The sequence below is a fragment of the Hippocampus zosterae genome, chromosome 6, assembly GCF_025434085.1.
Source record: "Hippocampus zosterae strain Florida chromosome 6, ASM2543408v3, whole genome shotgun sequence".
Taxonomy (NCBI): domain Eukaryota; kingdom Metazoa; phylum Chordata; class Actinopteri; order Syngnathiformes; family Syngnathidae; genus Hippocampus; species Hippocampus zosterae.
Window position 1 is genome coordinate 9,890,897 of NC_067456.1, and position 14,581 is coordinate 9,905,477.

At 39.8% G+C, this 14,581-nt stretch overlaps 2 protein-coding genes across 7 annotated transcripts in view; both read right to left on the reverse strand.

Annotated features, from left to right (window-relative positions):
* cltcl1 (clathrin, heavy chain-like 1) overlaps nt 1–3,446 on the reverse strand; it is a 29,654-nt gene extending 26,208 nt beyond the window's left edge. For 3 of the 4 annotated variants that reach the window (XR_007962613.1, XM_052067114.1, XM_052067113.1), the window contains exon 1: nt 3,188–3,446. Coding sequence is in view for 3 of the 4 variants with exons in the window: in XM_052067114.1 (XP_051923074.1) it covers nt 3,188–3,229 (42 nt within the window). In the remaining variant the exon portion in view is untranslated. The remainder of the gene's footprint in view (nt 1–3,187) is intronic. The other variant, XM_052067115.1, reaches the window with a different exon arrangement.
* A 2,921-nt stretch (nt 3,447–6,367) lies between these two features.
* Nucleotides 6,368–13,972, reverse strand: si:dkeyp-117b11.1 (B-cell linker protein). Of its 3 annotated transcripts, XM_052067252.1 has the most exons (20): nt 13,867–13,972; nt 13,656–13,723; nt 11,876–11,901; nt 11,776–11,804; nt 11,660–11,697; nt 10,826–10,928; nt 10,086–10,156; nt 9,968–10,007; nt 9,598–9,684; nt 9,167–9,195; nt 8,779–8,815; nt 8,604–8,676; nt 8,363–8,393; nt 8,201–8,237; nt 7,750–7,834; nt 7,575–7,612; nt 7,431–7,471; nt 7,295–7,363; nt 6,905–7,063; nt 6,368–6,798 (listed from the first exon to the last, which is right to left on the reverse strand). In XM_052067252.1, exons 6-20 carry the CDS (start codon nt 10,899–10,901, stop codon nt 6,682–6,684), a joined length of 990 nt encoding a protein of 329 aa, XP_051923212.1. In that variant the 5' UTR covers nt 10,902–10,928; nt 11,660–11,697; nt 11,776–11,804; nt 11,876–11,901; nt 13,656–13,723; nt 13,867–13,972; the 3' UTR covers nt 6,368–6,681. The 3 variants fall into 3 exon arrangements, with proteins under 3 accessions (XP_051923212.1, XP_051923211.1, XP_051923213.1); XM_052067251.1 differs by lacking the exons at nt 13,656–13,723; nt 13,867–13,972 and adding an exon at nt 13,500–13,636; XM_052067253.1 differs by lacking the exons at nt 7,295–7,363; nt 7,431–7,471; nt 7,575–7,612; nt 13,656–13,723; nt 13,867–13,972 and adding an exon at nt 13,500–13,637.
* Between the last annotated feature and the right edge of the window lie 609 nt (nt 13,973–14,581).

The following is a 14,581-nucleotide window of genomic DNA, read 5'->3' on the forward strand; positions in this document are numbered from 1 at the left end:
AGTAATACCCGATCGCGTGACAAATTCTAGGCATATGCCGGCAGTGGGGGTGGTATATAACTGTGTGTGTGTGTGTGTGCATGATATGGTACTGATCGGAAAAAAAAAAAAAAGAAAGAAAAAGAAGGGCATTGACTGAGTTTCTAGGTATTTTCTTCATTAAAGCGACAGATGGCAATTAACAACCAATCACCATATGTGGCGAGCATAAAAATGCTAAACACCCTCAGGTGATCCCAGTCAGATGATGACAGGAAGTGACCTTGAAACACTTTGATTCTTGCTCCTCTTTCATCTATAACCGCTTCAAACAACAAAGTGTATGCGGAAAAAGTTTTTACGATTGCACGACTGTGTGTCTTAATGTGTTGTGTTGTATTGTATTATTTTGTCATTTTATGTTAACTGTTCTTTTCAAGTACAACTTTATTGTCAAATGCGCTGTATGTGCAACATACACCACAGATGAAATTTCCTCCCTCTCAACCAGACAACAAGAGGATTTTGATGGCGGCGCGGGCACCCGCTGCGGCTCCTCTCTCTCCCGAGGAAAGAAATTTCATCTGTGCTGTATGTTGCACATGTAGCAGATTTGACAATAAAGTTGACTTGAAATGTACTTGCTGAGACTCTGTAGGCAGCAACAAAGATCTCAACCGGCTGCTGTAATCAATGGGAAAACTGCATCAAAATATTCCAGGAAACAAGAGCTGCAAATTGTGAATACAAACTCCTATCAGTGCCAAAACTGATCCAACCGTCTGGCAAGAACAGTTATACTGTCCAAAGCAAAATGCAATTCGGTTCATACGTGTATACGGATCCCTCGTTAACGACGGCCCCAATACCATAATGATCGTTTTACATTTTATTGCTTCATTATTATGGCCTAGAAGCATTTTCATGCAAATATTGACCATAATTATGACTTGGTGAAAGACCACAGCGGTTCTCACTTGTGTATTGTGTGTATAAGTGTCAAACTAAAGACTTCACTTCTTGAAAGTTAAAAGAGTGTATCACCAACTAGATGGGAAAACATCTTTTTCAGAAAAGTTGCAATGCACAAACACCTCAATACTGGCAGGATGGGCATCAGCACAATTCCGCAGAAATGCAGGGGGAAAAAGTGAACTAGCGAGATGAGTCAAAACTGACCATATTCAAGACAAGTAAGGGAGTGTGTGTGTGTCTGTATGTGTGACATTCGCCAGGAGAGCAGCAAAACACATGTCTGACCCTGACAGAGAAGGGTTCTAGGTTTTCCTGTGCCACAGTTCTCTTTAAAAATAAAAATGGTACCAGTGAATCAAACAAAAAACGGTATCAAACAACTGCAATACAAATTACACTACTTTTTTTGTCACTTGCGATGGTCGAGCTGTCAGAGTAAACAGATAAACATCATTTTCTGTCTCGGACCGGGAGAGATGTCACACGACAAGTCCGTTAACAACCAGACCCCGCCCCAGTTGTTGCGGGTTTACGTCAAGACGCAGGTCTGTCGGAGAGCTGACAAGCAGCTGTCAGTTATGTCGATGGAGGCATGACAGTATGTACACATGCCTTGTTTCCATGTTAAGAAACGGCAAAAAAAAAGAGAATAAAGTATCAACACACTACATGGGCTATGACGTGTCAATTGGCTACAAGACACTACGTCTGTCTGCGGCCCGTCTGTCGGCTCAAAATCGGGCTATATTGCTGTCCTCCGACGTCGGCTTGAGTCAATGTGATTTATTATAAAACATTAGCTCACAGATCTTACAGTATAGTAACAGAATGTCTTTGGCCATTTGTAGTCACCATACATTTTTAAGCATGCCACAGCATATACTAAATCTGACATTTGCTGCCAATAAATTAGTTTTATATACTGTAGGGATTTGTTAATTAACGATTTCCAATTAAACAAGTCACAATATTTAGCTTCTTCAGAACACTGTGGTGAAGAAAGACAATTAATGTTGATAAGCAAAAACTGTTTCCTACATGTTCGGCTCTGTACTAGAATCCAAATTGTGACCACATCAGATGAATGTTTCCCAATGTTACAGCTCTCCAAATGGTCAGCTTTAAACAGTTTGCTCCTGTTTGGGTTCTGAATGAAGAAATGGCGCAAGGGTGCTCTTCAGTGCAGGGGCAGATATATTCCTTGTGTGTTCTACATACTTGGCCAATAAAGATGATTCTGATTCTGTTAGTTTGCAGGTTCTCTGAACACACCAAAATCTTGCAAAACCCTAGACCATTTGACTTGTAGAAAGCTGTTCAAGTAGCAAAAAAAAACCACACTAATATTTAAACAATATTTTTCTGACTCTGGCCCTCTAAGGAAAATGTTTAGACACGCCTAATTTAGAGTCATCAATTACTCTGAGAAGCATGTTTTGGGATTGTGGGAGGAAATAAGCAAACTACACGTACAGGCAAGATTCTCATCCTGAACTTCAATTCTGAGAGGCAGTTACACATTCACTTTGCATTTCAGTCGCTATCCTCTGAGCCAAGTGATTCTCAAAGTGAGGGTACTATACTCGTACAAGGTGGTACGAGTGGAAAGAATCACTGCCTAATAATAGTTCAGGTTGCCTTTAATCTTTAGGAGCTGTTTGGTTTTTTTTAAACATTTGCTTCCAAAATATATTCTGGTACAGTTATGTAATTTATATACAACACTTTTCATAAGAACCATTTTAGCATTTTTCTCCTATACTTTATAGAAAATTAACCAATTATGACAATGCGAATCAAACAGAGTAATGCTTTGAAGTTCCAGAGCTAGGAAGGATGCTGCTGCAGCTGCATGACAACATGGAAGCCCATTTAGAACCATTTAGTCTCAGAAGGAGAACAGTTGAGCTGGTTCCACTGCAATCTAAGTGTCAAAACACCGCAAGTGACTGCATTGGCGTAGACGCGTGCAGTTTACATGACAGTTACTTTTTTTAACGTATCAGCAGGTAAAAAAATGACGACCCGCACAGTGCACAGTGTTCAATTTCTCCCAAGTCATCCTTTGGCTAATCCAGGCCTGTGGCTATATTGAGCAACAGCCCGCAGCTCTGTTTTCACATTCCCAATTAAATGCGACATGTGCCGCATGTGTGCCGACACAAGGGCGAGGAAATGCCCCAAAGAGGAGGTGAGGAGGGGGTTCGTTTTTAATGGAGCGTTTTTGCCTTACCTGCAGATGTTCCTGGAATCGTATAGGCAGTATCTGTGACATTTCGAGACGTGTCTCCGCCAAAAGGCTCCTCGCAGAAAGGAAAGGGGGAAAGGGGGGCAGCCAGAAAGGATTTGGAGGTGCTCTTTTGAAGTGTCCGCTCCCAACGTCCCCTCAAAAGTGGAATATATAGGAGACGAAGAGAGTGGGAAAGACGTTCGAATCTCACTCTCACGCAGCGTCTGCTGCTCCCATTCAGAGTCCCCCAGAGTCAGTCATGAAACCGGCCACACCTCCGCCAAGAAAACTAGTCCACGTTAACGCTCAAGATTCGCATGGAACCGCACCATGGTGTGCCCACGGAAGAAACACGCGCGTGCTGGGAAGTCAAAAAATGAAAATCCACGTCGAGACAGTGTAGGATGTGAGACGAGTGAACATCTAGAGTATTTTTCTCACGGCTGTCAACGCAAGATTAGGGGTGTAGTGCGTGTACCTCTGTATCCTTCCGCCGTAGACCTCCTCCGTCTACTCCTCAACCCAACCTTCCAACTTCCAATTCGTCAGCCCCAGTATTGAATCAAACACACAAACGCATTCACGAACACGCGTTATTCAGTCATTCAACATTTTTAGAGTGTATTAAATTCTGGGCCATGACAGAGAGTATCCCACCGAAGGTGTGGTTTTCAATTTCATTTTCAAAACAAATGTTTATGATACATAAATAAACGGTGACATACCATACGTGTCTAATAATTATTATTATTTTACAGCCGTCCGTCATTTGTCAAGGGGTTTACATTTCAGACCGTCCCTGCTGCGGTAGACAAAGCCGCAAAGTAGTGACCATATTATTGAAGGTAAAACTTCATACATATAAAGTAACATCAACATTTGTGTGAGTTTATGTCACCATCTATCTGACTGGCTGTCCGTCCGTCCATTCACATTTGACACCTCAATTAGTAAGAGGGTATTTTCATTTATCACGCTTCCATTTTATTTTTGTTCAAACTGTATACATTGCAAAAAGTGTTCATTTTGAGTTAATCTGTATCATTTAAGGCAGGGGTGTCCAAAGTCGGTCCTCAAGGGCCACTGTCCTGCCTATTTTCCAGCTCCGGCAAGAGCAACACACCTGTTTCAAATAATCAAGAACGTTCACATGGTGCTTCAGAGCTGGCTGATGACCTGATCATCTGAATCAGGTGTGTTGCAGCCGGCAGAGCTGGAAAACAGGCAGCACAATGGCCCTCCAGGCCCGGAGCTAGACATGCCTGATTTAAGGGGTTTACTTGCCTTTCAATTGTAAATACTACCCCATTTGAAAGTCACAATACTTGAGGCACTGAAGTGAAGTGACTCAGATTCACAGGATGTGAACAATGCAGATCCAGTCAAAAAGTAGCCCTGACTATTTAAGTTTCAAGTTTCCACTACTGGAAGTTACGTTTAAGCGAATTGTCATCTTTTTAAGAGATGGAAGCAAGTCATCTGATATGGTTCAGATTCACATTTGTACTTTGCAGGCATGTTTCACATTAACACTTGTTTAACTGCAGTCTTTGCGACCACCTACTTTTGAGAGGGGTGGTTCTGTCCTATGCAAATGAGACACTCATCACTCTGTCTTACTGTACAATGCACAGTACGACTTTTACTATTAAAACTATTAAGTGAGTATTGCGACTAGGCGAGTGGCTACTTGTTCGTAAGCAGACCCGTGGTCTCTGTAGAGAAGTAAAAGCATCATTTGTAGTTTCGCTCATTGAGTCAGCACTTCACCATCAATTTAAATAATTCTATTTTTCATTTACCTCGGAAGTGTTTTTCCTCATGTTTTTGGATCTGGCTATAATGACTCCTCAGGGTACCAATAATCTGAAAAATGGCTTCAAAACAGGAATTGAGAACATTTAGAGAACTTTTACTATCCCATTAAAATTATTTTGAGAATTAAAAAAGTCATAAATCATAATAATAAAAATAAAATAATTGATTTGCAGTCCTGGTCCATCAAGAAAATGTACCGTAGTTAAACATCCATCCTTATTATTCCGTACCGTTCTTATCAATGGTCATCACAGGATGTTCTTGAGCTCCGGTCTGGGGAATACACAGCACGTCATCACAGCAGAATGCCTCACACCCAGCTGCCAAATTGCAGCGTCTCCAGGAAGCCATTCAGTGTTCATTATTAGGCTGTACCAGCCACTGCAGCAACCTCACAACTCACAAGCGTTTCATTTAAAGAGACATTATGTTGCTCTGCTCCTCTAAAACACAAGCTAAGGAAAATAACATGGCAGCAGCTGCTTAGCCGTTACTGGATGTGACTGGATAATTTAATGATGCTTCCACTCCATCTGATTCATCAGTGTGTTTTTGTGCGTGCGTGCGTGCGTGTGTGTGTGTGTGTGTTTACAGTCTTCCTTCCTGACCTATTTTGCTGTCTAAACTCTCTATCTTGAATCTGTTTATTTCTAAGTATGCCTGCCTGTGGCTCAGTTCAAACTTGTCATTTAACCTTACTTATTTTTCCACCCGGACTCAACCTACACATGATAAACATAAAAAAATAAAAAGAAGAAGAAAAAAGGAGAGGAACAGGAGACGATCTGTTTAGTGCAGAAAATTTATATTATTGGAATGATTAGAAAGTCTGATCATTGCTCTATGCAATTACTGCAATTGGGTACAGGATTTGAAATACACTCAAAAGACATGTCAAGAGATAATTCATTCTAACACACGTGCTGTATTTATGTCTGGACTGTGTTTTTGTTCCCTCTTATTTTTGAAAGGGGACACATTGTAGAAAACTGGCTTATTGTTTGTGTACAAATCAGTGGTGCAATACTAGACCAATCTTGTCTCACCTGCTTTCTGAAGCTGAGCTATGATTGGGTGGTACCTGAGCCCTGAGTAACTGTGATGTCATCTTCAGTCGACAGAACTAAAATGGCCGGCCCCTTAGATGGACAAAAACTGCTGGATTTTACTACTTAACTCATATTCCGCAAATGTAATATAAATCAAAATGCCATGATTTGACTAGTGGGGGTACATACAGTAGAACATAACATTCTAAAGACATTTTTTGGCTTGACTTCCCCTTTAAAGGATCGATACTTGGCTTTCCACACCAACACTCTTGCTAGAGGTGTCCTATTGAGCCAATGTGCATGATTAAATCTGCTAAAACAATCAGAACAATCCAGATGCCATTGATTCAATGCCCCGAGAATCCAATGATCTGGTGAAATAAGAACATTTTCATGCATCACTATAGGGAGGCTGGAGCCGAGATTCAAAACATGGGCTCCAAAACTGTGTGGCAGACTTGTTCATCACTTGTCTAGCAAGTCAATTTTCCATAATATGTCCCCTCATAAGCAGCTCTGCAAGGGTACCTAATGCTGCGAAATGTAACTACATGTAGTTTTTGTGTCCAGTAAGGTGTGACAACATTTTCAGTATAAATATCATATCTGATTCTGTAAAATGTGAGGTTAACAGCGCGAGGTGTGAGATAAATAGACTGCGTGCCTGGCCTGGCTCTTGCTGTCAATCAAATAGAGCTGGTTCTTCTTATGGTGCATGACAATCTCTTCCAGGCTGGTGAAAACCTGATGGCGGACAGAAAAAATCTGATCAGTGTGTGTGTGCATGTGTGTATGTTTGACAAATGTATATCGAAATTCTACAAATCTACACCATCCAATCTGAGTTTACCTCTTCACTTTTCTTGCCCTCCTTTCCCAGAGCGAAGCCCTGCATCTCTTCCAGGAAGCGGACGGGAATGTTGTAGACCTTTTGATGGTAGAATACAGCAAGGGTGAAAGGTTGCCGGGCGTTCTGTGCCGAGCTATGACGGATGAGGAAGGTGCCGTCCTACAGTGAGGACAAAGAGATCAACAAATCACAGCAATTGGGCTCCAAGATCAATACAGATGCATCTCAATAAATGTCAGCATTGTGGAAAAGTTGATTTGTTATGTTGTTTTGCTTTATGTTATATACAATATTTTAGTTTTCGAGTTTTTAGTCATAAAAAAAAGAAAATCCATAAATCTGACTCTGTGTGAAACAACACCTGTGTGAAACATGAAAGGATTACAATACCTTATTGACTCTCCGTAAGAGATCCTCTGCTGTTTTCCTGCTGCAATCACCAGCAAACCAATCTTTGTCCTACATGATATCACTTGAATATAAGTCGACATGTCTCCGTTATGCAACTTTTTTTAACTTTTTTTACCTCATTCCCGGATAGTTTGGTTGTTCTCCCACCACCAGAGACTCAAAATAGAAAATAAAATGTTTTTTTATTCCAACTCTAAAAATCTGTAATTTATTAAAGTGATGATTTATGCATTTTGGGGTGAAAGATAAATGAGCTTACTTGCATGCTTAGTCATCAGCATGTGGGGATTTGCATGGCTGAAATGCAGACCGAAATGTTAATAACAAAGTTTTAGTATAATGTTGGCCTACAAAGTTAAGCCAATATGAATTAAAATGTGTATCAATGTTACGCGTATTTAGAGTACTTTATCCGATTGCACTTGGTTACTGACCTGAGCATAATGTCCTTTCGACTTGCTGGCAGAGGGGGCTTAAAACCCTCCCCTGGTGAGGGCAGTTTGGAGGTGACGGGTCTTCCTTCAAAGTTAGGAATTGAAATGTTTGGATATGTTGATTTTCTTAAGCATCACCAGATTATCACATTAACAGTAGATATAAAAAGTCTACACACCCACTGTGTGAATGCCAGGTTGTGATTAAAAAAAAAAGAGCCGAGACCATAATTTTAAAGCTTTTTCCAGAATTTATCTGATTTGTTTTCAGAATATTTATAATAACAATGACGATAATGTGGTTGCCCCAAAAGAACGCCATACCGACTGTAGAGTGAGGTGTGGAGGCAGCATCATGTTTTGGAACTGTTTTTCTTCAGCTAGAACTTGGCAAATGTGAAGACTTGTTATATCCATTGTAAAAAAAAAAAAGGAAGAAAAGCATTTCTACCTGATTTTACCTCTGGGAAGGAAGGCAGGACAGAATTCTGAAAGGAAGGAAATAGATGTAACGGTGTGCCAAAGGAAGAAGCTGCACTAAGTTCTCTTAACTAGATGAATGGGAATGCAAAGTTCCAATGTCTTCAACGGGAAACGAAAATGGACAACTCACTGACTTTGCTCTTGGAAGCGGAGGCTTCATTCTGCAGGATGAAAGCATGTCAGGCTACATGTAGTGAAATATGTGTACTGTACTGGTTGTCACCCGATCGCAGGGCACACATTGACAAGCAAACATCCGTGCTCACACTCAAACATGAGTATAGCAAAATAATTGATACATCTGGACTGTATTAGATTGTGCAGGTGCACCGAATATTGTGGCCGTGTATCATTGATCGATGAGGACATACATGGGGGAATGTATCAGTGACGTCTTGGTGGATGATGACATTCTCATTGGGCTCCGGGGGGTCAGAGGGCAAGCTGAGGGACAGGAAGGGAATGAAATTCAGATCTGGAAGACGTTTCATGCAAACTATGCAAACATTGAATCAAGATAATCTAGTCCACATTCATGCGCCCTACCAGCTGCTGGTTCTAAATACAGGTCGTCGTGAGTCCTCTGAAACATGAGAACACACAGCGTTTGATGTATGAGAATGGTACTGTACTGTACGGTGGACAACATTTGACTTTAAAACAGGCTCATTTTATTCTGGAGATTTGATTCACATAATTGATATAAAAAACACCTAAAAGAAAATGATATGAGACAGATATGAGTCTCATGTAAATGTTTTGTAATGTTTAAAAATGAGCTTTACACAGTTCCGTATACATCTTGTGCATTTCCCTTTTTGTCGCTGGACAATTACAATAGAGTTGATACTGTAAAGAATTTGTTGTTGTTTTAGATATTTATGATGTTGCACCACGCATAGAATATTCACATTTTACATTTTAATTAATTTACCTGCTCTTCATTTGGATCCAGATAGACATCTGAAATGCAGACAAAACATTTAGATAGAGAAAGATAGTGACATATATAGTATATATACTGTATAAATATATATATATAAATATATATATATATTTTTCCCCCCACCAATAATGTGACCAACAGAAACATAGATAGATAGATAATATCTCTCTGCCCAACTTTTATTGCTGCACAAAGAGACATGGGGACGCCATCAATGCAAGATTCTGCTACACCAAAATGTTGGGAGAAAGTCTTCCATGAAGAGTTGAAGTTGCCCTTATTTCATCTCCCTATGGGGTCATTGACCAGCTGTCCCGATACATTTGTCCACACGGTGTAGGAGAATGCATGCTTATATTAAAAAATGATGTTATGCTTGCTATTAAAAAAATTGCATTAGTTGACATGAATGACTGCACCTTCCTCAATGGTAGACGTAAGAAAGGGAGCAGGAGGCGCCGCCATCTTTTTCCTGCCAGGCTTCTCGTTTCTGTCGACCTCAGGAGCTGAAGGATTACAGAAGACTCAACATCATGTTCAAGATAACTTTTTTATTTATCTCTTCTATGAAAGACCTGGCCCATACGTTCATTAAATATTTGTCCATCCCTATGTCAGAGTCTTCAGTGTACCAAGCATGCATATTCGAAAATAGACAAAACCGAAGCACATGCAAAATCCAAACCCTCAGCCTTTGAAGAGAGGCAAATGTGCGAACCACTATGCTCTACACTGTAGAGTCTACAGTGTATACTTTTCATGCCACTGTAAGCTGTGTGTGTTACTCACGTTTCTTGCCGTTAAACTTCTTAGCCTGTTGATGAGGCTTCTGTACAAGACAGAGGATTTACAAATATATTGTAAAATGACCAGAAACAGACAAACACAACACATTTGGTGTCTTTACCTGAAGTTTTCCACCTGGTCTTGATGTGGGCTCAGCCGCCCGTCGTGGGACTGCATCACTCGGGGTTCGTTCTGAAAAAAATTACAAACGTGGAAAATATTTTCTTTAGCACTTGTCTAACCCAGGTGACCTTGCGCAGGAAGTGGGCACACACTCGACTAATATTAATCACAGAGCTCACAAACAACCACTCACACTCGCATTCACTCCTATGGACATTTTTTTCAGTTCGGAATGAAAAACATACATAGTTGAATGGAATTTTAAAAAAAAATTCACACTGCAGCCACTGAATGTTGTGCTTCTCTTTCTGGTGCACTCGCCTTAGCGACCTTAGGACAGTTTAAGACAGACAGATGTACTTGTCTATATTGTCTGCACATCATTTGTGTTCAACCTGCTGCTGAAAGGGCTAGAGCACTGCATCATAGATGATAATTTGCACAAACAATAAGTTATCGACCTGAAAGGCTTAGCTATGCAGTTTTTTGTCTTTGTTTTCTTTTCTTTGATGGTCACCTTCAACCGGCAAGGACAATACATGGCTTGAAGACTCTTTTTGTCAAACTGTTCACTATTTGGCAATGTGCAGATTATTGTCAAGTAAATTGAATTGAATTCACTGCCGCCACACAGCGCTCACATGTCAAAGCAAAAACATTGGATTTTCAAGAGGGTCATTCGTTTCTCAAGGCGCCGCTGTACAACGATTCTCTTTGTGTGTGAGCGAATGTTCTTACCTATATAAACATTCTCTTCGACTTGCCTCGGCGGGACTGTGACAACTGGACGCTCGCAGGGAGGGACTTCATACATGTCACCCTCCTCCTCATCCTCTGGCCACTGAAACGTTTACAGTCCACATTGTTGCCTCTCCCATTTAGTAAGAACATCCATCCATCCATCCATTCATCCATCCATCCATCCATCCATCCATACATCCATTTTCTGATCTGCTTGTTCTCAGAAGAGTCGCGGAGCGTTGCCGGAGCCTATTCCAGCTGTCTTTGGGCAGTAGGCGGGGGACACCCTGAATCGTTTGCCAGCCAATCACACGGCACGCATAGATGAACAACCATCTGCGCTCACACTCACACCTAGGGAGAATTTAGAGTGTTCAATCAACCTGCCATGCATGTTTTTGGAATGTGGGAGGAAACCAAAATACCTGGAGAAAACCCATGCAGTCACGGGGCGAACATGCAAACTGCACACAGGAAAGCCGGAGTCGGAATTGAACCCTGCACCTCTGCACTATGAGGCCGACATGCTAAGGAGTTGACAATCCCGCTGCCTGATATTATTGTACATAATATAAATCTAAATTGTCCCCGCATCAATTGTAAGTGTAAATACGAGTGTGATTTTTCGTTTGTCTATATGTGCCCTGCGATGGACTGGTGACTTATTTTGAGTATTCCCCACATTAGTGATTCTGGGATAGGCACTAGCTCGCCTGTGAGTCAAATGAGGGCAAGCACTGTAAAAAAAAAGATTTTGACCATGATAATTTCATTATTTGTGAGTCGAGTCTGTCAAGAAAAAAAAAGCTGACTTTAAAACACTTTACTTACAACTCCCTGCTGTTTCCACCCAAAGTCCTCGTAGTTGCCTGAAACAATCATGGAGTTTGGAATGTGGCACTACGCACAAAGTGATAAATGCACTTTTTAGAGGGACGTTTTGTCACCTGTCCTCCTCGGTGGTGCTGGAGCGCCGCTGAGAGGAGATGAAAGAGGCTTGGCTCAAAACTTTACACAAGAGTAGACATTTGAGGTCGTCATACTTACATGCTCTTCAATTTGCCAAAGAAACTCTGCAAGGAGCAAAAAAATATTTGGCTGTTTCAATTTGTTCGCTTCAAGTTTGTGCTCTCATGAATCTTTATTAGTCAAATATTATGAGTCAGCCCGAAGCTCTCTCTGATGGATAAAGATACTTTGTTCGGGGAGGAAAAATCAATGTTGGATACATCTTAATGTGGCAGAGCAATCCCCCCCCGCCCCCCAAAGTAATACATTAAACATTATACTGACTGTTTATCCATAAGTAACATGTTGTTGTTGTTGTTGTTTTCATTTGCTATTGTTGAACAGACACATATTCCTCATGGATATGTAGAGAAAGGAACCATATTAGGTAATGGTCATTTAAATAAAAATTTCAGATGACAACTCTATTACAATGGTTTATGTTCATTAGAATTACTGTATACTGCTTCTGAATCTTGTTACATTGACGAGAAAACTGAAAAACGGGTGATTTGTAGACACCATTGTACCTCAAGTATACTATGACAATTTGTATTTTAATTATCAAATAAACAAATAGACCTAGGTTGTATTTTATGAGTAGGCAAAGATGTGTGATGAGTAACCTTTTTGTTTGAAATGAATGCATTGTGTTCAGTGCAATACACAGCTTATTATTTTGTGTCACTGTGCTCGTATACAAACATCTTTTTCTTTCCAACCTGTGCTTCAGTACTGGAAAATAGAAGATTAAAAACTGCATCCAACCAGTAAATGAGAGCGACTGTCCAGTCTGTTTTCTCATAGGACTCCACAGGTGTAAATTGTCACGAAAGAAATGTTGACATCGTGTAAATGATTGTGGAAGGTTAAGGGGGTGTTTTTTTCTTCTGTTAGGTGTGATCACACTTGTATGTCATCACATAGAAAGTCAGTCAGAGACAATGCTGCCTTTCATGACATAAGAGAAACAGGAAGACATCTGTAGCAAATACAAACTCACTTTTCCTCATTTGACAATTATTATCATCAGATTATTTAATCGTAAGTAAAAAGTACGACCACACACACAAAACAACAGCGTCCTCTGAAAGGGGGAAAGGAAATAAAAACCTTTTTAACAATGGAGTGAAATCTGCAGCATTCAAATGATTCATTTTGCATACAAGGGAACTCAGACTCTCTCTACTGTACAGTAGGTTGATACAGTACTGTATGTTGAATTTTAAAAAAAATCTGTCATAGTAGTTCTGAATTAACATTTCTGTCAGATTTGTAAGACTTCATGGGAGAATTATTGTACGGCGCCTTTTTTTTCTACGTCAAAATGAACTATAATTATGATTCATGAATCGTGTACCGGTAATATTATTTGAATATCAAAAGCACAATTATATACAGTATATATACACATATATATGTATATATAGATATATATAAAATTCAGGAATCATGTAATATATGAATATCAAAAGCACAATTTTATATATACAGGTATATATATATATATATATATATATATATATATACATACACACAAATATATTGAGAGTGAGAGAGATGTTAACCATGATATTCTAAAAGATATTTTTTTACAACAAAGAACATTGTAAAATGAAATGATAAATGACATAAACATTCTGTTTTTCAATTAATACATTACCATTTTCATGATTTGGATTGAAGTCTCTTAACTCAAGCGATGACGAAATCGACGTCTCTGTTCGGTGTCCCACATGCAAATGCACTCAAGCTACCACAGAACTCGCACACAAAATACTGAGGACAGTTCCAACTCAACTCATTTGCATTTCCTTACCTCCCGTGGATCCACGCCTCTTGACACCGCATATCAGATCATTTTATACAAACCTTTTCATGTGCAACCTGCGTAAAAACAGGAAATTAAGAAATTTAACACTGATTTGAGTGGTCACGTAAACGGCGGGAAAAGACGGTTTGCATCATATTCATGTTTTCAGATACAAAAATTAATTTTGTTCTATTTCAATGAAAGAAAAATCAATAACCTTCGTTTTTTTCCGCCACTGTACCATATTTGTGGAGTGGATATGTAGGTCTATGAAAGAAGTGATTGTACCTCTTATCGTCCCCTTTCTCTTTCCTCTGAACACACCTGGAGCAGGGATTGAAGACACCACCTAGTGGACAAATGAGTTATTCCACCTCTGGTTCGACAGTATCAGGCCAATGAATCCAGTCGCTTACCATTTTAAAATGTAATTCCGCTCATGTACAGAGATTAGAAGCGCCAAGAATTTTAGCATGTGCCTTGAAATGATCTGATTTGCTAATTCAAAGCTGACCTGATATGTACATAAAATAAAAGGCTACTTTAATAAATAAAAAAAAAGACTGCATAAGATAAGATAAGATAAGTTAAGATAAGATAAGATAAGATAAGATAAGATATCCTTTATTCGTCCCACACTGGGGAAATTTACACAATTTACATAAGTATCCCAAACGTATGACAAATATATTGGTTTTGCTTTATTTTAAAATAATGTTCTTCTACAGTGGCACCTTGAGATACGAGAGACCCAACTTGGGGGAGTTTATCCAACTATGATCTTGGCAAATCATTTTGCAGCACAACTTGGCAGTATTTTGGGAGACAGTAATCAATGATTGAAAAAGGCTTTTCCTAACTTCCCTGTTCAAGCCTGCTGTCAAACAAGCTAAGAGAGTCACATATCGATTTAAAGTAACCTATGACTTTAC